Here is a 25601-nt window from a genome sequence, read left to right as displayed (position 1 = left end):
AAGACTCTTACATGGGAAGAAGGGTTAGTCTCTTTTTGCTTGGCTCCAGAGGGCCAGACGAGGAGCCAGGGGCAGAAGTGGCTGGCAGGAAGGCATATATCAGCCCAAGGCAAGGGAAGAACTTGACTCTGAGAGCTGTTCCCCAGTCAAGGTGCTGTCTGAGGAGCTAGTGAGTTAGTCGTTGCTGGAGGTCCCCAAAACAGCCTAGACTTTTCCCCAGTTGTTATAAAGAGGATACTTTGGCCATGCCTTCTACCTCTGAGGTTCTGGGTTTGTATGACTCTCCGGGGGGCTTGAGTTCAAGGCTGGATCCTTGAGCCAGTGGCTTGGTTTAGTACTGTGGCTCTTGATCTTTTTTCCCCCGAGGTACCCCTTTTGGCCTGGGACAATCACTTGGTTTGTGCGTGGCATATATTTTGTATTGGCTGGTTCATGTACACACTGTTTCCTCTAGTAGTATGAAAACTTCCTGAAGGCAGGAAGGGATTTCTTAGGTTTTATCTTTTCTATCCTTGGCTTCTGGCTAATTAGCTGGCACAGAATAGGTGCTCAATGAGTCTCAGCCAAAGTGAAATGAATTGAAGTACACGTTCTCACTTGGGCCAGTGTGGAAAGCTGACTGCTAAGGAGGAGAATTCAGAAAGAGAGATGCGATGGCCAATAGCTCACACCCACTCCTGACTCTCAGATCAGCCTGTCACAGAGGGTGCTTATCAATCCTGACATGCCATTCAGACCCCGGAGTTTTCTTGGGAACTTCAGGGCATGGGCTGCAAAGAGACTGAGACAGAAGTGGACTTTATTCCCCTGAAGGAGTCAGCCTGTGACCTGGATCTGACCTTGTCCAAGGCAAACACCTGCTGGGGAGGAAACAGGATGTGGCCAGAGAAGTAAAAAGCCTTGGTCTGACCAAGGGAACTTTTACGAGTTGTGAGGCATGTGTATAAGCATGTGTGAGGAGGGACAGAAAGGAAGAAGGGAGAGAGAGAAGGAGGGAGAGGAAGAAGGGTGAGAGGGAGGGAGAGGAAGGAAAAAAGAGAGAAAAAGAGAGAGAGAAGGAGAGAGAGAAGACAGAGAGAGAGGGAGGGAGGAAAAGAAGGAAGGAGGGAGGGAGAGAGAGACAGACAGATAGACACAGACAGACAGAGATAGAGAGACAGAGATGCAGTGAGAGGGAGAGAGAGAGAGAGGAAGAAGGGAGAGAGAGGAAGGAAAGAAGAGAGAGAAAAAGAGAGAGAAAGAGGGAGGGAGGGAGAGAGAGACAGACAGCTAGACAGACACAGACAGACAGAGATGGAGAGACAGAGACACAGTGAAAGGGAGAGAGAGAAAGGAAGGAAAGAAGAGAGAGAGAGAGAGAGAGAGAGAGAGAGAGAGAGAGAGAGAGAGAGAGAGTGAGAGCTGAGAATCAGATCAGACAGGACTAACCCAGTGCCATGTGCCTCTGAACCTGGTCTCCTCTTCCCCTCCTAGGACATGCTGAAGAACACCTCCAAAGGTCACCCAGACAGGCTGTCCCTCCAATTGGCCCTCACAGAGCTGGAGACGCTGGCTGAGAAACTGAATGAGCAGAAGCGGCTGGCTGACCAGCTGGCTGAGATCCAGCAGCTGACCAAGAGCGTGAGTGACCGGAGCAGCCTCAACAAGGTGAGGGCAGATGTTGGCCAGCTCTTCTGTGAAGCATCTAGCCCGGGGACAGAGCCTCAGAAAGGCTCCACTCCTCACTGTGATGGAGCGGCACTGGGATCTGGGGCACATCCTCTGGATGCCTCAGTGTCCCAATAATGTAGCGATAGAAAGAGCTCAAACGCTAGACTAAGAGGGAGCTGGGTTCGAATTCCACCTCTGATGTTTACAGTCTGTGTGATCTTGATGAGTCACTCACTCACTATCTCTGGGTCTCAGTCTCCTCCTCTGTAAAATGAGGCGATTAGACTATGTGGCTTCTGAGGCCTCTTCCAGTCCTACATTTATGATTCCCTGATACACTAAAGTTTTCTCTGATGCCTCATTGGGACTCAAACACGACCCCAGGTCTCCAAGGCTTTGTTGGTGGATTCTACCAAGGTCAAAAGACTTCGCCCATGAACAGACTGGTCTGAAGTAGTCTGGGGACCAGTCCAGTGGGACCTGGAGAGGTCGGTTACTAGGGTGATGATGAAGTTTTTCATCCCAGTAAATCAGGAAGATTCTGTTGCAGCAGGGGAAAAAGCAGCCTACTGGATTGGGGTGCCAGAGGACCTGGGTTTAGACCTTGCTCCTTCTAGTTTCTACCTATGGGACCCCAGGTAGATCACTTCTTCAGGCCTCAGTTTCCTCATCTGTAAAATGGCTTCACCTCCATCTCTAAATCTATGACCCCATGAGCCATGACTTTGTGATTCTGCATCAGTATAACGGCAGGGGTTGGAAAACTAGGGTCCGAAGGTCAAATCCACTCTTCGCTCCCACAGAGGGGGATATTCAGAAAATAGGTGATAGGTCATAATATTTGCTATCCTCTGGTGCGGAGTAATGGGCATCCATGGAGATCTCTGGTTGTGCTTGGCATCGTTGTAGAGAATGCCAATGACTCCTGAAAGCATGGAGGTAGATTATGACCGTGCCTACCTTGTAGGACCCGTGGGAGGAAGGTACCCAAAACCTCAGAGCTCCACAGTAATGAGCGTTACTATTACATATCCTCATGAACAAACAAAAGGAAGGGCCCCGTCCAGGCAAAGACTCTTCCACAAGGTGGCAGGGTTCTTTCATGCCTGCCCTGAGCTGGGGATGGGAGGGGGAGGCAGTGCAGACCCCATGAGCCGCTGCCCCCAGCCCTGCCTTGGGTCTGAGAGAGGGTCAGATGCCGTGGATGCCTCAGCCTCAAGGGCATTCATGTTGAATTTCAGCTGTCCTACCGCCTCTGACCAGGGTCTCCCTCTTTGATAAATAATCCTGGGTCCGTCCTGGTGCACAGTAATTTTCACCAGCTGGCTTCCTCTTCTCCTCCTTGGTTCTTTTCTTTGGCCCTGCTGGAAAAGACCTGAAGAGCTGACATTTCTGTGCTGCCTTAAGGTCTGCAAACCACTGCCCAGACAGAGCCTCATCTGCTCCTCACAACAGCCCTGGCTGGTGGGGGCTATTATCATTCCCCATTTTATGGATGGGGAAACTGAGGCAGGCAGCGGTGAAGTGACTTGCCCTGAGTCACACAGCTAGGAAGTGTCTGAGACTGGAAAGACCTAGTGGGTACAGTGAGAAAGTGTATTCTGTATATACATACATATCTACATACGTACCTGCCTACCTACACACATGTACACATACCTGTACACTTACATACCTACACATGTCCCTACATACACAATCCACACATACCAACATACTTAGCAGCTCTATACACACATGCATGCATGTACACACCTACACATTTACCTGCCTACATAGTAAGGCGTGCATATATACCTCTACAAATGTGTGTATGTATATATACATGCCTGTACACATGGACATGCAGATACACATGCCTACACACATACCTATCTACGTACATACACACATACATAGACACATGCATACATACCTATATACTTACCTGTCTACACACACACATACATGCCTACATACCTCCCATGCATATGCACATACATGTCTATATGTGTGTATACATGGACACACACATATACACAAACATTCATACATACCCGCACACTCATGTCCAGACATAATACATATTATATGTTTGTGTGTGTTGTTTTCCTTAACGATCTGTGAGACCCTTCAGAAGAGGGCATTTACATTTTTGGGGCTTGTATCCCCTTGGCCTGGCATGGTGCTCGGCATGTAATACATCCTTAATAAAAGCTTGGTGGCTGTCTGGTCCATTCAGTAGGATGTCAGCTCCTTGAAGGCCTGGGCTATTTCATTTCTGTCCAGCTATCCCCAGTTCCTGCTTCGGAGTAGACAATAAATGATCCACCATTATCTTGGTTGAGTTTCCCTGCTTTCAGAATTAGGGAACCTGAGTTCAAATCCCATCAAGACTGCCCACTCCTGGAGTGACTTTGAATAGGTCATATATTCTCCCTGGGCCGAGTTTCCTCATCTGTAAAATGATGAGGTTGGACTAGATCGTCTAGTTCCCTTCTGTCTCGGAATCCTTTGACCTTGGCCGTTGGGGCTGGCTAGAATCTGTTCCAGATGGGATACTCTTGTTGACTTCCTTTTCATCGTAACCACTGGGTCCCCCTTTTCCGGAAAGGAGCCGCTGCCCTCAGCAGAATGCCAGCTCAGCAATCGCCCATCTAGTTCAGGGCTCTAAGAATTAGTGTTGGGGACTGGCATCCACTTGCCTGTCCTTCCCTGGTTTGGAGAAATGAAACTGGGCATAGCGGGAAACAGAAGTAAATTAGCTGTTTCACAATGTGCCCATTCAGGACCCCAGAGAGGAATGTTTGTGAAATATCCTGTTTTAATTTGGGGGATTTTTTTCCACTGGCGAGCAGCACAGGGTGGTTGCCAAAAGCCTAAGGGACTTTCTTTGGTCGTTGTTTCTTTGCGGGCCTCCACATGGGCTCATAGCATGTCCGAGCTAGGAGGGGCCTTGAAGAGCATCCTGAACGTGAATGTGAATCTATGCACGTGATAAATTCCCATTCCAGCCAGCTTTCGCTTGAAGACTTTGAGGGAGGGGAACTCAGGACCTCCCTTAGCAGGGTCTTCTCATACCTCTACTTAGTAGGTTGTTTTTTTCAGATAATAATAAGAACGATGAAAAAACAACAGCTGCCATAGCTAATACTTTTATATAATGTTTGAAGGTGTGCAGAACACTTTCTGTTTTCTAATTTGATCCTCACAACAACTGTGTCAATCATTAAATATTTGTTAATATGTGCCAGACGCTGTGCTAAGTTCTAGGGATACAAATATGAAAAAAAGACAGTCCTTGCCCTCAGGGAGCTTACACTCTAATGGGGGGGATGATAACACTTACAGGGAAGCTGAAAAGTAGGAGTGGAGAAGGGGTTCCTGAGAAAGGTACCTCACACAGGGGCATAGTGGAAAAGGCAGGAAAGTCCCAAAGTAGTGTAGCAAGATGAAAAATGAGGTGATGTTCTGAGCTGAACTCTCTCCTTCAATGGAGAATTTGGAGTACATGGCTCCACCCTCCAATCCAACTTACCCTGGGAGGTAGGTGCTGTTATTATACCCATTTTACAGATGAGGAAACTGAGACAGACAAGAGGTTAAGCTACTTGTCCAGGGTCACACTGCTAACAAGTGTTAGTTTGACATGAATCTGCAGGATTTGAACTCAGGTCCTCCTGACTCCCAAGTCCAGCACTCTTTCCACTTGGTCACCTCTTCCCTTCTTTCCAAGTTCCACCCATTCTGTCCTGGTTCTGCCCCTCGAGGCCAAGCAGAACCAGATCTCTACCTTTTCCATGTAATAGCTCTGAGATGTTTAAAACCTTTTCAGCCCAGCTGTAAGGCCTACTCCCTCTCTGTCTCCCTGCTTCTCTTCTCCATTTCCCATTTCTGCAGCCAGTCTTCAGATGGCGTGATCTGAAAGCCCTTCACCAGATACTTTTTAGCTTATCAGTATCCTTCCTAAAATGTGATGCTCAGAAGTCAACCCAGTATTCTACCTGTGGTCTGATGAGGGCAGGGCACAGCCAGACCATTGCCTCCCTGGTCCTACCAGTGCAGCCTAAGATGGTGTTTGATTTGGCATCCTCTGAACCACAGTGAACTTGTGGGCCACTAAAATCCCTAGATCTTTTTTCAAAGTGTTGACTGTCCTCCACTCTTCCATCTTTGTTAGGGCTCTGAGTTATTTAGGGTTTCTTCCCTGATGAAGGTCATGGCCACTAATGTCCAATGATAGAGATTGAACTACATCTTTTTTTAGGATTAGATAGTCAAAAACATTTATTAATCACAAGATTATAGATTTATTACTCTTGTTGTTTATGAATCACAAATCATAGATCATAGTTTATGGGATCAGAGACTTAGGGCTGGAAGGATTGTTCAGGGCTGTCTGGTCTAAGCCCCTCAGAGGAAGAATCAAACCCAGAGATGTTAAGTGAATCGTCCAGGGTCACATACATAGCATTTAGTGGAATCACCACCAGATAATGCTCATCCACATAGTGGAAATAAATTCTTCATTTGCTGTTATGAGGGACACATATCACGCAGCATCATGGCATAGTAGAAAGAACGCTGAACTTTACATAATGAAGCATGAGTTAGTCTCAACTTTGGCTCAACTTAATATCTGTATAATGAAGTCTCTGAAGCCCTAGTTTTTTCATCTGTGAAATGGGAATAAGAATCATTGTGCTAGCCCCCTCTTTCTTTCACTACCTGGAAAGAAAGTACTTTGCGTTAAATACATCTATTGAATATGAATTGCTTTATTTTTATCTTAATACTAATAGAGAACATGGAATTGCCATTGATGGGGGCCCCTAGTCCCATTAAGGTTGATAGCTGTATTACTTCCCCTGCTCTTGTATTAGAGAGAGCCTCCACTTAAATGATCTTATTGCTCTGTTCTTTGAAGGAGTTGACCAGGAGTTCTTGGAGGGGTAAGCTTAGCTGAGCATAAGCTCAGACAGGCTTCACCAGATGAGAAAGATTCCATTATGGGCCTGGTGACAGACTGCATGTGTTGTGATGACTAGTCTGGCTATGTTTGGAAAGAAAGTTGGTTACCAAGGAGTGGTAATTGTTTGGCCATAGAATCACAGATCTAAGTCTGGAAAAGACTTTAGAGTCCAGCTTGTCCAAACCTGCCTCTTCCTCTTATTTTACAGATTAGGAAACTGAGGCCCAGGGAGGTTAAGTGAAAAATGTCATCCTAGGAAGTATATGGCGGGTTGATTGGCCTAGGAGTCAAGAGTAGGATGAGATGGAACTTTGAGTGCTGAATTACAGTGTCTCACTCCATGCCCTCTGGTGCCAGCTGGGCTGAAGGCTGGTGTTGATTTAGACCTGTGGTCCTCTGTCTTTTTATAGCTGCTGACGTCGGGCCAGCGGCAGCTATTGCTGTGTGAGACCCTGACGGAGACGGTGTATGGGGACCGTGGGCAGCTTATCAAGTCCAAGGAGCGCAAGGTTTTCCTGCTCAACGACATGCTGGTGTGTGCCAACATCAACTTCAAGTAAGTGGCCTGTTGGCTCCTCCCTGTGATGGCGGAATCTTTGTTCTGCCCCATAAAAGTGGGGGAAGGGAGTGAGAGGAGGGGTCATCTGGAGTGTACCTTTCTTACCCTAGTCCAGTCCCTTGGCAACACCATTCAGATGCAAGGATTCTTTCTTCTTTAAGACCACGGCTATGGGGGTTATTGATTAGGGAGCTTCTGGTCCCCGGTCAATAGCCCAAGGATGCTGCAGAATCCCAGAGTGGGCCTTGCATCTGATCCCTGGCTTTGGGCAAGTGACTGTCACAGCCATGGGGTAATAGAAAGAGCTTCGCTTTTAGTGTTAGAGGCACTGGGTTTGAAGCCCACCTCTGCTCCTTAGCTATCTGTGTGATGTTGGGTAGGTCCTTTTACTCTTCCGGGCCTCAATTTCCTCTTCTATAAAATGAAGGCTTAGACTAGATCACCTTTCAGACCTCATCTACTTCTGACATCCTGTGTTTTAAGGACCCCTCCCCACCCAGCTCTGACATTCTGTGTTTAAGGCCCCTCCCAGCTCTGACATCCTGTGTTCTAAGGTCCCTCCTGCTCTAACATTCTGTGCTTTAAAGTCCCTTCTAGCTCTGACATCCTGTGTTTTAAGGCCCCCCTCACCTCCCAGCTCTGACATTCTGTGTTTAAGGCCCCTCCCAGCTCTGACATCCTGTGCTCTCAGGGCCCTCCAAGCTCTGACATCCTGTGTCCTAAGGGCCCTCTGAGCTCTGACATCCTGTGTCCTAAGGGCCCTCCCAGCTCTGACATCCTGTGTCCTAAGGGCCCTCCCAGCTCTGACATCCTGGGTCCTAAGGGCCCTCTCAGTTCTGACATCCTGGGTCCTAAGGGCCCTCCCAGATCTGACATTCTGTGTTCTAAGGGCCCTCCTGCTCTGACATTCTGTGCTTTAAAGTCCCTCCCAGCTCTGACATCCTGGGTCCTAAGGGCCCTCCCAGTTCTAACATCCTGGGTCCTAAGGGCCCTCCCAGCTCTGACATCCTGGGTCCTAAGGGCCCTCCCAGTTCTGACATCCTGTATTCTAAGGGCCCTGCCAGCTCTGACATCCTGGGTCCTAAGGGCCCTGCCAGCTCTGACATCCTGGATCCTAAGGGCCCTCCCAGATCTGACATCCTGGATCCTAAGGGCCCTGCCAGCTCTGACATCCTGGATCCTAAGGGCCCTCCCAGCTCTGACATCCTGTATTCTAAGGGCCCTGCCAGCTCTGACATCCTATGTCCTAAGGGCCCTTTCAGCTTTGACATTCTGTGTTCTTCTAATTCCGACATTCTATGCCTTAAAGTCTCACCTGGAATCCTGGAATCCTATGAAAAGGTAATTTTTTGTTCTTCTTTTGAAGATTGACTTTGGGAGGACAACTCCAGCACCTCTTCCTTAGCTCTCCCACTTCAGGACTATCTCTTCTTGATGTTGCAGGCACTTTTTCTTTCATCTAAACCACATCCCTTGATTTTATCTGAGCACATGCTTACTTGGCTTGAAAGCTTTTGCCTCTGGGTGCACACCTTCATAACTTGTGTTCCTGGATGGGAGGTTCCTAGTTTTGGGTCAGACGCTTGAAGGAAAGTCCTGGGACCAGAATGGACTTGTCTGATTGAGAGCTGAAAGGGCCTCAGATAGTCCATCGCCCTCCTTTTAGAGAAGACGAGCCTGAGGCCCAGAGAGTCTGGGGCGTCCTTCAGGTCAGCAGGGTTATAAACGGTAAAGCCGGGATCTGAGCCCTGCTCCTCTGACTGCAGTGCTCCATTCACGCCATCGCACCACACTGGCCCCTCTCCCTCTGTTATCATCAGTAACGTTTTGGTGACAGCCTTGCTTTCCCAGTGTCAAACACAGAGAATCCCAAACCTAATTAAATCGTGCCACAGGGCTTTGGATTTTGTGGGTCTGGCTCACCTGTGCCATCACTCCCAATGAATACTCACTTCTCACTCACTTATTCAGTTAACTCAAGAAGGGACCGCAAGTGCAGTAAAAGGAGAGGTAGGGGAAAGGGGAAGAGGTGGGGTGGCAATGTACCAGATTTGGGTAGTAGAATGTAAGCCCCTTGAGGGCAGGGCCTGGTTTTTGTTTCTCTCTTTGCAATCTCCAAGACTTTTAGTGGGTATTTAATAAAGGCTTGCTAAACAAACAAATAAAGAAATAAATAAAAGCATTTCTAAATGAATGAATGAATGAATAAATGGATGGATGAATAAATGAATGAGTAAATGAATAAGCAGCTCACAGTAGAAATACGGGAAGGTCATTCCTCTAAGGTAGCCAAGTGACTTAATGCAGAGAGGACTGGACCAGGAGTCAGGAAGGCTTGAGTTCATTCTTATCCCATACACTTACTAGGTGTGTGACCCTGGGCCAGTCATTTAACCTAATGTCTGTAACATGCTTAGCACTGTGTTGGCATGCTGTTCCCTTCTCTTTGTTCCCCTGTCTGCTTCAGTTTCCACATCTGTAAGATGGGGATAAAAATAGCACCTACCTCCTGGCTCATCAAAGATAAAATTAGCTGATATTTGTAAAGCTCTTTGCAGGCCTTAAGGTACTATATAAATCCTAGCTGCTATTACTGTTATAATTATTATTCCCACATCTATTCATTCAAGAGACTTATTAAGGGCTTTCTACGTGTAATTGGAAGAGATACAGAGTATAGATAGGACCAGGTCCCTGTCTTCACAGAGCTAACATCTTTGTAGGGGAAGAAATCACCAACATAGATGTAATCCTCTATGGTAATTGATTGGTATATTTGAAATTCAGAACAAAGTGCTTTGTGAAATATGAAAGGAAAGATTAATTCTGATGGGGAACAAGAGTGGACTATTTTTCTGCCCACCCCCCAGGACCCACCCTAGTGTCCTGCCCAGAGCAGTTCTTAGCTTACATTAGAAATCAGTACTCATAATGACCTTGCATCCTTCTTGTCTTTCTCAGGCCTGTCAACCACAGGTAGGTGGGACAGGAGCCTTGGCGCTCCAAGACGGGGATTTGAATGTGGTTTTGGTGCTGGGGCTGGGCTTGCCTGGTGCTTCTGACTTAGTTTAATCTTGGTGTGGGGGCTGCCATTTGGGGCTGCATGGTTTGTGGCTGAGCTGCTCAAAGGGGGATGATGGGAGTCTCAGGAATGGGGAGGGTGAACAACTGGGATCCTCCCTTTCCTTTCCACAGGGGACAGCTGGAGATCAGCAGCCTGGTCCCCCTGGGCCCTAAATACGTGGTGAAATGGAACACAGCCCTACCCCAGGTACAGGTGGTAGAAGTGGGCCAGGAAGGTGGCACCTATGATAAGGACAATGTCGTCATTCAGAATGCTGGTGCCAAGAAGTCTTCTCCAGCCAGCCAGGCCCACAGTGAGTGTCTCATCTTTTTCCTTCTCCCTTCCCCATCTCCATCCCCAACTCAGCTCCAAGGTATCACCCTTTCACCACCATCTTCCAGAATTTCTGGCAGAGGAAAGAGGACCAGATAGAAATGCAGGCTCAACTCTCTGGGTCTCTTATTTTTCATCTCTAAGGTTACCTAGGATCTATTAACAGCCAAATCCAATCCTTATCCTCTGATCTTTACTTAGCTTTTGACCTCCTTTTCCTTTTGTGAACCTGGGTTTCTTCCTACCTCTCTGACCACTTCTCAGTTCTCTTTGCCTATGCCACCATCCATCTGTCTCTCTCACTCCCTGTGCAGGTGTCCTCCAAGATACTCTCCTGGGTCCTAGTCTCTTTTCTTTAGATATACTTCCTTGGTGATGTAATCAACTCCTTTGTGGTCCATTAGCATCTCCGTGTTTTAATTCCCAAATCTCTTCTCTCTTCTCTCTCTCTCTCTCTCTCTCTCTCTCTCTCTCTCTCTCATTTATCTCTCTTCTTTCCCTTTTCTCTCTTTCCCTCTCTTTTATATAAATATATACACATGTGTGTATATGTATACACATACATGTACAATTTGTATATAATTATTATATATACATAATTATATGTAATTTATATATATGCACATAAATAAAAACAATGTACAAATATATATTATACATATACACATAGATAAATGAAATCGCCAACCAAATCTCTGCTGAATTCAAGTTTAGCAGCTGCCTCCTAGGCCTTTCACCTGAACATTCTAATAGCATCTCAGAGGCACACTATGTCCCCAAACTGAGTTCATCTTCCTTCCCCTTTAACCTGCTTCCTTTCTAAACCTCTCAGTGTCACAGCTGGCACCATCTTCCCAGTCTCCCAGGCTTGTAGCCTCATAGTCATCTTGGACTTCTCCCTCTTCCTCAGCTTTGTATCACATCAATTGTCATATTTTTTATTCCTTTTAAATAGTATTTTTTTTTCCTATTACATGTAAGGACAATTTTTAACATTCATTTTTAATCAAATTTTGAGTTCCAAATTTTCTCCTTCCCTTCTCCCTAAGATAGCAAGCAATTTGATATATGCTATGTATGTTTAATCACATCATGTCTTTTTAAAAAATTAATTCAAATTTTTAAAAATAAGCGCACTTTAATTTTAATTTATTGTTGTTGTTCAGTCATTTCAGTGATGTCTGACTCTCCTTGACCCCATTTAGAGTATTCTTGGCAGAGATACTAGAGTGGTTCTCCATTTCCTTCTCCAGCTTATTTTACAGATGAGGAAATTAGGGCAAGATTAAGGGTTAAGTAACTTGCCCAGGGTCACACAGCTAGGAAGTGTCTGAGGCTGGATTTGAACTCAGGTCTTCTTGACTGGGGCTGTATCCATTGTGCCACCTAGCTGCCCCTCATTTTCCCTGATTTCTCCTCCAATGTAAAAAGAAAAAGAAGAGTCAAAGCTTGGTAACAAATTTGCACAGTGGAGCAAACCGGTCCCACGTTGGCCACATCTGAAAACGTATGTGTCCTTCTGTGTTCTGGGTCCATCATGGCTGCATCCGTCTGGGAGGAGGGTAGCTGCTGCTCTGGAGCCGTGGCCGGTCATTCTGTCGATCAGAATTCTTTCCCAGCTCTGTGTCTTTGCAGCATGGTTTGTCTTTGTATGAAATTCGCTCCTCGTTGTTTCCCTTTGTTCTGTGTCTGTTCACACTCACGGTCTTGGTGATTCTGCACCGACAGCCTCTCTGGAATCTGTCCCCTTCTATCCATCGCCTTTCCTGTGAACTCTTATGACGGCTCCTGATTGGTCTCCCTGCCTCCACTAACTCCTCTCCCAATCCATATTCTGTAACTGGCAGATTAATGCTTCTAAGGCAAACATTGACCATGTCACCCTCCTCCAAAGCTTTGAGCTGTTCTCGGTGGCCTGGAGGATTAAACAGAAACCTCCCAGCGGCCCTCTGCAAACTGGCTTCAGGCTAAGCTTTCAGGCTTTTTTCTATCACTCCCTGTTTATGCATCCTACCTTCTGGCCAGAGTGGACAGCGGGCTGTTCCCTGAGCTCAGCATTCTCTCTCCTGGGCCGGTGCATTTGAACAAACCTTTTCCCTCTCAGAATCCTTAGGTCCCTTCGGGGTTCAGTGCAGGGCTCACCTCCTCCTCGAAGCCCCCCCACCCCAAGCTCTCTGCTTTTGATACTCTCTTCCCTCCTCAGGTTACCTTGTATTTATACTCATCAGTATACATGTTGTACCCTTCCCACTTCCAGCCCCTCAGAGAATAGGAGCTCTTTGGGGGCAAAAACTCCTTTACTTTTGCCTTTAATCCCCACTGATGAGCATAGCCAGAATGTAGCACATAGCAGGTACTTAATATGTATTTGTTGAATTGATTATAATACTTGCAGTCCCTTGTCCTGGGGTTCTTGCAATGACTATGTTCTGGGCACTATCAAATGCTTCAAGAATGTGGCTTGTTATTATTTTTATGGCCTGGCTAGAGGCTAGATCTCTATCCACCACCCTATGATGCCTCTCATCATAGGTGGGTCAGTGGGTAGAGCTCTGGACTTGGAGTCAGGAAGACCTGAGTTTGAATCCTGCTTCGTACACTAGCCTTGTGGCCCTAGGCGAGTCACTTCGTTGCCCCCAGCCTCAGTTTCCTCATCTGTAAAGTGGGGGTAATAATAGTACCTACTTCACAGAGCTGTCTGCAGATCAGATGAAGTAATATCTGTAAAGGGTTTTGCAAGCCTTTGTGTTAGGTGTCTGTTAATTATTATCTGTAGAGTTGTGAGGCAGCTCTCATTAATATTATCATCATTATTATTGTCTTCATAATTGCCCTGTGAGAACAATAAATGATTGAATGAATCTCAGTAAATACTCAGCTCGCCAGCCCTGATGATTTTTTTGAGAGGGGAAGGGAGAGGGAGGTATAAAATCTAATCCCCCTTTGTAGAGTCATGGCATAGTAGATAGAGAGCTGGCTCCAGGGCTGGGGGGAGGTTGCAGGTTCAAGTCCTTCCCCTGACACATGTTGGTTGTGTGACCCTGGATAAGTTCCTTAACCTCTCCCGGGCAACTCTGACATGAGAAATTGAAAAGCAGATGCCAGGTGGCATGAGTGGAAGGAATTTCATCACTGAGAGTTCCTTCTACCAGTGCCTAGTTTAAAAAACAAAAAACAAAACAACCCCCTCTCCCCCAGTAGAGTCACTGAACCTTGGAATGTAATTCTGTACATAGGAACATTCTCTTCTTTGATCCTACTAGCAACCCCTTTTGAGCTAAGCAGGATAGGAATTATCATCCCCATTTTACAGAGGAGGAAACTAAGGCCCAGAAAATGAAAATGTTTTATCTAGCATAATTCAGGACAGACCCAGGATTCTGAAGCCTTTTTTCCAAGGCTTTTTCTACTTTTCCTAGGTGACCAGAACATCTGTATGACCCTGGTTGTTTCAACTGGGCTACTCTGGGCCCCCTCAGCGTAGGGCTGTCAGATGGCATGGATGGGGGCTATCTTCTCTTTCTAGGGAGGGTGTTTGGGGTCTGTGGTGGGGTGCTCACCCCAGTACCACACCATCCTCGGTCTGAAGAGGGTGCCCAGATTTGCTTCCTTGCTCCTGCCAGCTGTAGGGGAACAGCTAGGTCTGGGAGGAGGCAGTAGGTGGGGGCTCACCTCTTTCTGCCTGCCCTGGCAGAACCATTCAGGAAGTGTGGAGGGAGTGTTCTCTGTGAGGCAGTTCTCTGTGCGTTCTCTGTGAGGCAGCCTGGGATGGGCACGTGACCAGAGGGGCCCCTTTGGGGAATTCTCTCTCTCCCTGGCCCCCTTTCTAATTAATAGAGCAACTGGATCGATGGAGTAGAACATGCTTGGACTCCTTTTCATGCATCACTCTTCAGAGAAGCTGCTTCTGAGGGTCTCCTCCTTCCCCCCTTTTCCTTTCTTCTCTTTCTCCTTCCCTTCCTCAGATGCCTTCCTTCAAAGAAGCTCCCTGGCCCATGGCTCTTCCCACCTACTTAGGTGCTGCTCATTAGAGACCATCCTTGTCATCAGCCTATCTCCCTGAACATCTCCTTCATCTAATCCATACATAGAGGACCCCCCCCCCGAATACACACGTGGCTTTCTTTTCCTATAGTGAGAAAGCCTCCCCCATGGAATCCCTCCAGAAGCAGCCAGAGGAGCAAGCTGGGTTTTAGAGGCTGTTGATAAAGATAGTGAAGATGAAGATCATAGTTACTATGAATGTTTGGAGAGGCAGTGCAGCCTAATGGAAGACCTACTGACAAGTCCCATCTCTGACACATACTGGCTGTGTGACCTTGAATGACAGCCTCTCAATGCCTCAGTCGAGTCTCTAAGACTTTAAGCTTTGGAGCAGGGGCAGATCTGCATTGGTGGGGCTTCTTTTCATGCCAGGAGTACCTTACTCTAATAATAAAATCAAGGGCTCTGACCAAATTATATATGTAAACATGATTATAAACGTATGTATATAATCTCTTATGCGTGTTCACCGTGTCATGCTTTCACAACCATTACTTCACTGAATCTTTCCAATTATAGGATGTTAGATTTAGATCTAATTATTCAGTTGTTTTCAGTCATGTCCAACTCTCTGTGACCTCATTTGGGGTTTCCTTGGCAAAGATGCTAGAGTGGTTTATCATTTCCTTTTCCAGTTTATTTTATGGATGAGAGAACTGAGGCAAACAGCGTTAAGTGACTTGCCCAGGGTCACACAGTTAGTAAGTGCCTGAAGCTGTATTTAACTCAAGTCTTCCTGATTCCAAGCCTGGGGCTCTATCCACTGCACTACTTAGCTGCCATAGAGAAGAGCCCAAAGGCCATCTAATTCAATGCCATCATTGTGTAGAAGAGGAAACTGAGGCACAGGAAAGCTAAGTGGCTTGCCAGAGGTCACACAAGTACCATGAGTTAGAAGTGGGATTTGAACCCAGATCTTCAGAACCAGTGTTCTTTCAACTATATCACAATGGCTCTTTCAGGGAGATAGGACAGGGAAGCAAGCACTGGATTTGGACTCCAAAAGACCTGGATCTGAATCCTGGCTCTGCTACTTATGACATGTTTGAGCGTGGATGTGTCACTTTCTGTATCTGGGCCTCAGTTTCATCATCTGTAAAATTAGGGGTTGGATGGGATTACCTCGAAGATTGCCTCCACCTTTACTCTATAATTTAAGATTCCCATTTTACAGATCATTTTACAGACAAGGAAGCTTGGCCTGAGAGGGAAGTGATGACCCCAGATCACACAGCTGGGCACATTGGCCACGTTAGTGGCCAGGGCACTACTGGGGTGATGTGCTCTTGACTCCCAGAGCAGCGCTAATCGTCTGTGGCCTAGCAAACCTAATGGCTTCCACAGACTGCCTCCAATCTTAGGGGAAGCCCCTGCAGATCCTTCTATTTCTCATTTTGCTGCTCACCCAAAGTATCTCTGGGAAAGCCACATTAGTAGATGTCTGGTCAGACAGTGCAGATGCACTCAGGGCTGCCCACTGCCCTGCTGTTGCTCGGTAAGCTAGTTCATGCTCGTTTATCTGGGCATCTATCTGTGCAAGGTGAATGAGCGAATTATTCTGCTTTTTTCCTGCCCTCCTTATCCTGGCCTGTGCCTGAGTTCTACGTCTTCTCTTTCCCAGACAAGGTGTACCTTGGGCCCCCTCGCCTCTTTCAGGAGCTGCAGGATTTGCAGAAGGACCTGGCTGTGGTTGAGCAGATCACCCTGCTCATCAGCACCCTCCATGGCACCTATCAGGTACTGAGAGCGCCTTGGGCAGAGCTCCGGGGGCCCAACTGTCAGGCAGGTCAGCAAAAGCGTCCGTTATCCTTGCTCAGTGATGGGTCAAGATTCAACAGGAGCTAATGCTGATTATGAGTTAGGGACTGTGCGTCCATTCCCTTGAGGGTATTTTGGGGCTGTCTAGAGTGACAGTGTTGGCAGCCAACCTCACACCCACCTGGAAATCTCATGTGAAGCTTCCAGGGTAGGGCAAGGTGTTGATTATGGTGAAACATCCCAGACATCGCGAACTCCCTAGAAAAGAGATCATTCCTTTATGTGGTCCGTTCTTGGGACATCGCTCTGACTTGACAGTCCTGGTCATCGTCATCGTCGTCATCATTGTCTACCATTCCTATACCTCTTTACATGTATTATCTCATTCATTCTCATAACCACCCTGTCTGCGGCTCTTTTATTATCCTCATTTTATAAATGAGGAAACTGAACTGAAGTGACTAGCCACAGCTGGTGTTGAGTGGGTAGAGTCAGCTTGGGTCTCCCTTACTACAAGTCCTACATTCCACCTGCCATCCCACCTAGCTGTCAGGAAGTCAGTGACTCAGTCAGTAAGCATTTATTAAGTCCTATGGAGTGCCAAGCACAGTGCTAAGTGCTGGTGATACAAAGAAAGGCAAAAACATGGTCTCTTCCCTCGGGTACTCACATTTTAATGGGGGAGAAAGCATGCAAAGTAGGTACACAGCCGTGTCATAAATAGAGGGCAGTCTCAGAGTGAAGAGAGCTGGCATCACAGACCGAGCCTCCCAGCAAGCAGTGTCTCATCAGTCGTGCCCTTAGAGCCAAGCCAATCACAACGTCTCTCTTCAGCCAGAAGGAAGTTTGACTTGGGCTCAGGAGACTTGGCTTCCTCTTTCATTCCATTCCAGCCAGGATTCTTTAACTTCCCATCCTCCTCTATAACATCAGGCCTACTTGATCTATATAATAAAGTCAAGGGTCAGAGGTTACATCCCAGTGCAAAATTGTTCTGCTAAAAGTAGAAACTCCTGTGATTCCTTTCCTTCCCACCTTCACCTCCACAGTGAGAGCAATCCAGGATGGGATGGGACCATGGTGGGTTTTAGGAAAGCAGACAGATTGGGCAGTGACCTAATCAGCCCCCGCTGGGTAACCACTACGTACCCTTTCCATACTCTTCGTTTTTTTTTTTTCCTACACACAGAATTTGAACATGACAGTGGCTCAGGACTGGTGCCTTGCCCTGCAGAGGCTGATGCGAGTGAAAGAAGAGGAAATCCACTCTGCTAATAAGTGTCGTCTCCGTCTCCTGCTCCCTGGAAAGCCAGACAAGTGAGTAAAGGGTTTGAGAGGGAAAATGGTTTTCGATATCATGCCATTTAGCCAAGGTTTATTTTTAATTCATTTGTCCAACAAACATTTATTAAGCACCCACTTTGTGCAAAGCACTCTGCTAGTTGCTGGAGCTACAGAGGCAAAAATAAAAGTGTCTGCCCTCAAGAAGCTTACTACATTCAGGGGCAGCTAGGTGGCGCAGTGGATAGAGCTCTGGCCTTGAAGTCAGGAGGACATGAGTTCAAATCCAGTCTCAGACACATGACACTTACTAGCTGTGTGACCCTGGGCAAGTCACTTAACCCCGATTGCCTCACCAAAAAGCAAAAAAAAAAAAAACTAAAAAAAAACCCAGAGAAGCTTACTACATTCAGCTGGGGGAAACAGCACGTCCTCAGATATCCCTACAGGGTATCTACATATACAAGGTCTATTTCAGTACACACAAAGTAAATACACTACAATTAAACATCAATAGATCAGGCCTGGCTTTTGCATCTGGCTGGACTCCGTCTTGGGGTAACATCCTGGGGGGTTTCCAGGGATGGAGGCAACATGGACTGGGAAGAGGGAAGGAGGCACTTGGGAGACATCCTTTTCTCTGCAGCATCCTGAAGAAAAATAGCTCACATTTCTAGACTGCCCTCAAGCTTTTCTCACAACCATCCCATGATACCCCATTTTTAAAAAACTGAATTTACTAATCATTAATAAACACAAACACTTCAGTACATTAAGAGAATTGGATGCATTGTGAACTGTTATGTGCCATTTATATTTTCATATTTCACATTCAATGTGGAAGTTCCAACATTGCTCATTGCTTGTCTATATCTTCTTTTTTTTTGTTCATTTTTAATGAGTTGTAGATACTGTTTTTCCTTTACTGAAGTATTGGTATCACCATTCCCCCAAATTGCCCTTCCTCCCAACACAGATGACACCCCTCCTTTGTAGCGTCTAAGTTTAGTTGTGGAAAACAAATTTACCCATTGGTCATGTCTGAGAAGTCTCATTCTGACCCATCACTTTGCTGCCACAGATTGGGGAATAGTTAGACAGTTGTATAACATGAATGTAATATAAATACTACTGCACAGTAAGAGATGAAAATGGAGAATATGGAAAAGTATAGGAGGACTTATATGAACTGATCCCAGCTTCAGTGGGAAACATGCTTCAGTGTCTGTCTTTTGGAGTCACTGTACTGGGTGGAGTTGCTTTCACAGCTGGCTTCCTTTACGTCGTGGTAATCATTGTATCAGTTCTGGCTCTGCTTACTTCACTTTGTATCAGTGCATACAAATCCTCCTGGTATGTCTGAATCCCTCCCATTTTTCCTTTCTTATGATGCAATAATATTCCATCACGTGCATATGCCACAAAAATTTGTTCAGCCATTCTTTAATTGATGGGCACCCATATGACTTTTAGTCTTTGCCCCAACAAAACATGTTGCTATAAGAAGTTTTGTACCCATGCATGTTTTCCCTTTTTCTTTGATCTTTCTGGGGTATTGGATTAGTTCCATTTTTCCACATGAGCTTCAGAGAGAATAACTAACCAGTTTGCTCAGGGTCACACAGCTAGTGAGTATCAGGCTGAGATTTGAACTCATTTTCCCTGGTTCAGTGGTCTTTCCACCACATTATGTCAACTTTCTTTTTTTAATTTTTTATTCGTATCTTTCATTTAAAAATAATTTTATAGATATCTTTGGTTTTTAGATCATTACATTTCCAGTCTATCCCACTCTCTCCAAGAGAGTTGCCTTTTATACCAATGAGAACCTAAGAGAGCAGAGCTAACTACGTCTGACCTTATATGCAGAATTTGATAACCACAGTCCCCCACCTCTGCAAAGAAGGAAGATGCCGTCTCATAGCTCTTCTTTGTGACCAAGCGAATTAATTTTGGTTCCATAGACTTATTTTTGATTGTTTCATTCATGTTGTTATGGTCATGATTTATGTTGTTTTCTGATTTTCTTTCACTTGTATCAGTTCATGTAAGTCTCCCTATACTTTTCCATGTTCCCCATTTTTATAATTGCTGTTCAGTAGTATTTATGTTACATTCATGTTCTACAACTTGTTTATCCATTTCCCAATCAATGGGCATCTATCTTGTTTTCAGTTCTTTTCTAGTACAAAAAGTGCTTCTGTAAATATTCTGGTGTATATAGGGCCTTTCTTTTGATCAGTGAGTTCTTTGGGGGCATATTGACTAGCAGTGGAATTTTTCTGGCTCAGAGGGTATATAGATAGTTTCCTCACTTTCTTAGCTTAATTCCAAATTGCCTTCAAGCGTGGTTGGAACAATTCCCAGATACACCAATGCCCTGCCTGTCTTTTCACAGTCCCTCCAACACTGACTGTTCTTATCTTTTGTCATCTTTGCCAACTTTCTGGATGTGAGGTGAAACCTCGGGGCTGTTTTTATTTGAATTTCTCTCGTTACAGTGATTCAGAGCCATCTTTCCTATGACTGCTAATAGTTTATAATTCTTTTTCTTGTTTGTTCATATCCTTTGACCACCTATCCATTGGATGCTATGTTGATTTTCAGTGAAGTGGGTACACATGTTCTCCTGGCACCTTTTAAAAGTCAGCCTTGCAGAAAGATGTACTTGGCTACAGGTTAGGTTCTGGGGTAGCGTGGGCGCTTTATTAAGAGGTATTAAGTGATGGATTAGAAGCCTAGGGGATGGGGGTGGGGCTGAAGGCTAAGCATAGCCCATACCCCTGATGTGGTGGAGAGAGTATATAGGATTGGAAATCAGGGGACCCAGGTTCTAGTTCTTCCCTTACCTGAGGAGTGATGTGAGGCGAGTTACCTAGCATGGCGCCATGTTGATAAGAGTGCTAAACTTAGGAAGACCTAAGTTCAAATTCTGCCTCTGACATTAATTATCACTTAAAGTCAATTTCCTCATCTGTAAAATGGAGGCAATAAAACCTCTAGTGTTTTCCTCTCAGGGAGGTTCAAATATGATAATGGATATAAATGCACTTTGCCAACACTAAAGAGCTCTATACATATGCATTATTATTCCAGGAGGATATCAATTCCTTGATGATAAAGACAGTTTCCAGTTTGTCTTTGTATTTTCAGTACCTGGCATGAAGTGACTTCTATATGTTTCCTTTTTTGGGGGAAGGGGAATCTAGACCCCTGATTTCATGAGGGTGAAGAACTCCTAGTGCAGAATTTCCCTCCACAGGGGACGAACAATAACTCATCTCTAACTTACTGTCATAGGAGGGGGAAGATGTAAGTAATGTCATATCGTTTCTTTGGGCCCTATAGGGCAATGAGAGATTTAGTGACTTGCTCATGGTCACAGAGCTGCTATATTTCAGAGCCAAGACTTGACATTTGATTTTTCTGACTCCGAGGCTGGTCCCCCTTTTACCATACCATTCTTCCTATCATCTTGTAAACAGTTGGCATTTTAAAAATGCCTGTTGAAATGAGTTGAAGTGGCAAAGAATTGGAAATTGAGGGGATGCCTGTCAATTGGGGAATGGCTGAATAAGTTGTGGTATATGAGTGTGATGGAATACTATTGTGCTATAAGAAATGATGAACAGGCTGACTTCAGAAAAACCTGGAAAGACTTGCATGAACTGATGCAGAGTGAGGTAAGCAGAAAGAGGAGAATATTGTGCACAGTAACAGCAACATTGTGCAATGACCCACTTTGAGAGACTTGGCTCTTTTCAGGACTACAGTGATTCAAGACAATTCCAAAAGACTCATGATGGAAAATGCTATCCACATCCAGAGAAAGAACTGTGGAGTCTGAATGCAGATTGAAGCATATTATTTTCACTTTTTTTGTTTTTTATTTTTTCTTTCTTGTGGTTTTCCCCTTTTGTTCTGATTCTTCTTTCACAACATGACTCACGTGGAAATACATTTAACATGATTGTACATGTATAACCTGTATCAGATTGCTTGCTGTCTTGGGGAGGGAGGGAAGGAGGGAAAAAAATTTGAAACTCAAAATGTTATAAAAATGAATGTTGAAAACTATCTTTACATGTAATTGGAAAAAAAATACTATTAAGTGTAAAAAAAGAAAGAAATGAGTTGAAGTTTTCTAGGTCTTAGTCTGCCCACCTCTTCAATGGGTTAATTTGATAGATAGGGAACCTAAGGCCAAGTCACTACCCTCCTGCACATTTTGTGTAGGTTTTCTTTTTTTCTGGCTAGGCAATAGGGTTAAGTGACCTGCCCAGGGTCACACAGCTAGTAAGTGTTATGTGTCTGAGGTTGGATTTGAACTCAGGTCCTCCTGAATCCAGGGCTGGTGCTCTATTCACTGCTCCACCTAGCTGCCCCTCTCCTGCACATTTTGAAAAGCTGTCTTATACCCGGGGGACTCAGTCTGCAACAAGAATGGCACTTGCCATACTCACTGCCCCATGCCACCATCTTCAGAGAAAGAGAGAAAATATAAAAGGCCAAGGTGATCTCCCGAAAGGGAAGAGATCTCACTCAGTGCCTTGAAGGAAGAAAGGGACCTGATAACATCTCCCTTGTTCTCTGTCTCCCTGCCAGGTCTGGCCGGCCCATCAGCTTCATGGTGGTTTTTATCACTCCCAACCCCCTGAGCAAGATCTCCTGGGTGAACCGTCTACACTTGGCCAAAATTGGGCTCCGTGAGTACTCCAAGTGGGAAAGAGACTGTAGGGAGTGGGCTGGGCTGGGAGAAGATGGTATAGTGCACCGGGAAAGTTGAGCCAATCAAATGACAAGGATTGAGGCACCTACCAGGTGCCTCACAAAGTGTCATGGTCCCTGCTCTCCAGAAGCTTGTGTTCTGTTGTGTGCATTCATAGATATATGCAAGATAGTTACCAGGTATTTTGTGTGTGTGTGTGTGTGTGTGTGTGTGTGTGTATGAGAGAGAGAGAGAGAGAGAGAGAGAGAGAGAGAGAGAGAGAGAGAGAGAGAGAGAGAGAGAGAGAGAGAGAGACTAACAGCTAAGGGGATTAGGAAAGGTTTCACATAGAGCATGATGCTTGAACTAATTTTTGGAGCAAAACAAGGAATTCTAAGAGGAGGAGTTGAGAAGGGAGTCCATTCCAGGCATGGTGGATAACCATCGCAAAGGCTTGGAGATGAGAGATGGAGGAACAGCATAGCCAAGGAATTTCGAGAAAATCAGTTTGGATGGATGCTTACAGAAGATCAGTGGTCAGTGAAGGGAATTTTGGTCTGTGTGGTCACTGGGAGGGTGAGACGATGCATGAGGCAATCAGTGGACAAGCCCTTTCCAGAGGTAATGGTTGTATTGATTGGATGACTCAGCCCAGAGGTAAAGGTAGAGAGTGAGGGCTGGACAGGGCGGCCGAAAGATGACAAGATGGTAAAGATGGTAAGGTAGATGGCTGGATGGGACGTGCAAGGAGATTGTGGGTATTTATAAATAGCCGGGCTGGAAACCAAAGCCAAGTCTTGTGACCCCAGATCCAATGTTCTTTCCATCGGACCAGAATAGTCTCACAGACATATACAGAAAAGGGGCCCTAGAACATGGAATGGGAGCGCCGGAAGGGGCCTCAGGACAGAGAATGCTAGAGCTGGGAGAAGGGCCTTAAAACAGACTGTCAGAGACTTTAAATGGACTTTAGAGACCCGTCAGTCTTTCCTCTGCATTTTACAGAGTTGAAAATACTGTTTGCACTATCTCACTTTGTTTTAAATTTTTTTTATTGATTTAATATCACTTTCATTTCCAAATATATCCCTCTTTCCAGACCTTCCCAGACAGCCATTCTGTATTTTTTTTAAAGAAAGAGAAAACAGCAGCTTAGAAAAATTCACCATCGCATGCATTGTTCTGTACCCGTAGTCCCCCACTGCTGCAGAGAAGGGAGAGAGTTCCATTTTTCCATCTTGTCTGTGGGCTGGTCTTGCCTTATAATCCCCCGATATTCCCTTTGCTTTTGTTAAGGTTCTTTTTATTTAAACTTTCATCACTATAAATTGTTTTCCTGGTCTTGTTCATTTACTTGGCCTTGGTTCATGTGTCTTCTCTGATTTCTTCCTATTTATTGTTTCATACAGTGCAGTAATATCCCATTATGTTCATATGCCACATTTTGTTTAGCCATTGATTTACCCATCGACGGACACTTCCTTTGTCTCCAGCTCTGTGTTATCCCCAGAAGTATGGCTATTAATGGGGCCTTGCTCACCATCTTTAATCTCCTTGGGGTTCATGTGCTTGGCCCACTTTCGCCATTTCTGCCCCTGGGTGATTCTCCTGTTGGGCCCAGACCCTTGAGGATGCAGAAGGGCTGCCTGAGAAAGGGGCAGAGCTAGACTTTGAGGTTTCCCCTCCTAGTGTGGAGGGTCCCGGGATGTTGGAAAGCACAGCGGCTTATCTTCCACAAAGCTAGGGTACCAAATCTCCGGGAGGTGGCCATGGCTTACCCAGGCAGGGCAGATCCCCCAGGCCGGTACTGATTGCCTTCTTTGGGAGAAATCCCTCCCCCTTCCCCAAGGTGGTTCAGTTCCAGTTGCCCCAGGCCAGTACTCAGGCTCTGTTTGCATGCTAGCTTTAAAGACTCCTTTAGGTTTTCCCCAGATAGGCTGGATGAAAGGGGGCTTAGAGCACAGTGGAGAGCCTGTAACTGATGCGGGCCAACTCAGTCCCATCTCCTTTGCATTTCCTCTGAAGATGCTCCACCGCCTTATCTTTATGCTGTTCTGCTGCAGCAAAAGTTTTAATGGAAGGAAATTCATTTGAAATCTTATTTGAATGCATGAGTCCCCCTGAGGCTGGAATAATTTGTTTCTTTTATTTTGTTAGTTTGTTTTTATCTACAGTGCCTGGTTATAGGGGAGGAGAAGGAGGGGGGAGGGGTGGGGTGGAATAATATAAACCTGTTAGAAATAAAACATGTTAAAGACATTTCTGAATGTAGGATTTTATTTCTTTTTATTTCTTTTCTTTTTTTTTTGTTCTGTTCTTCATGCATGCATGCCCCCCTATACCGAACATGTGATGTGGTTAGAGTTTAATATGCTTCTAAGTGAGAGGGAGAGAAAGAAGGAACCAAGTTTGAGGAGATAGGAAGCAGGTTGGTGTAATGGATAGGGTTGGACATGGAGTCAGGAAGACCTGAGCTTGAATCCTGCCTCTGACACTTACTGGCTGTGTGACCCTGGGCAAGTCACTTAACCTCTCTGGGTCCCACTTTCTGCATCTTTAAAATGAAGTGTGTGTGTGTGTGTGTGTGTGTGTATGTAGACTCAATGATCTCTGAATCTATGATGCCTCTGAAAGAAGTGATTTTTGGCACAGCATCTCTCTGGTGCCTAAGCTGTGCTGAGCTTTCCAGCAACATCATTTTACAGATGAGGAAACTGAGGCCCGGAAAGAGGAAATGACTACGGTCATGCAGGGCTGGAATTTGAAGCTAGGGTTGTCTCCAAGTCCAGCCTTCTATCTGCTACACCAGAATGGGTTAGAGGATGAAGAAGGTTATGACGATCTAGGGAAATTCTCAAGATGAAGGGAACGGTGTTTGATTCCTGGGAATGCCACCTCCCTTTCCCCTGACCCTCAATAGCACTGGCTAGCAATTAGCCTGAATAGCCTGCTCTGTCCCAGGCACTGTGCTAAGCATCAGAGATACAAAGACAGGTAAAAGATAGTCCTCTGATCTAGCCCTACCATCCCATTTTAAAGATAAGACAGCTGAGTTCCACTGATGGGGAAATGATTTGCCCAAGGTCTCCTGACAGCAAGACTCAAGTCTTTCTGCTACATCAGCAAACCCTCATTGCCTGCTGTATAAAATCTCAGCTCTTTAGCCAGGTATTCGAGGTCCTTCACGATTTGACACCGACCCGACTTTTCAGCCTCAGCTGTGCCCCATTGAAACTGAGAAGTATCGAGGTGA

General features: G+C 45.6%; 1 protein-coding gene across 1 annotated transcript in view; it reads left to right on the top strand.

The window, feature by feature from the left end:
* ARHGEF10L (Rho guanine nucleotide exchange factor 10 like) overlaps nucleotides 1–25601 on the top strand; it is a 219623-nt gene that overhangs the window by 127331 nt on the left and 66691 nt on the right. The window contains 7 exon segments of the mRNA XM_020972563.1: nucleotides 1474–1647; nucleotides 7012–7157; nucleotides 10122–10136; nucleotides 10356–10537; nucleotides 16223–16338; nucleotides 17549–17676; nucleotides 22246–22346. Of these exon segments, the coding sequence (XP_020828222.1) occupies nucleotides 1474–1647; nucleotides 7012–7157; nucleotides 10122–10136; nucleotides 10356–10537; nucleotides 16223–16338; nucleotides 17549–17676; nucleotides 22246–22346 (862 nt within the window).

The sequence above is a fragment of the Phascolarctos cinereus genome, unplaced genomic scaffold (assembly GCF_003287225.1).
Source record: "Phascolarctos cinereus isolate Bilbo 61053 unplaced genomic scaffold, phaCin_HiC Scaffold_726;HRSCAF=1367, whole genome shotgun sequence".
NCBI lineage: Eukaryota > Metazoa > Chordata > Mammalia > Diprotodontia > Phascolarctidae > Phascolarctos > Phascolarctos cinereus.
The sequence above is the reverse complement of the archived record's forward strand: the minus strand, read 5'-3'. Positions and strand labels throughout refer to the sequence as shown.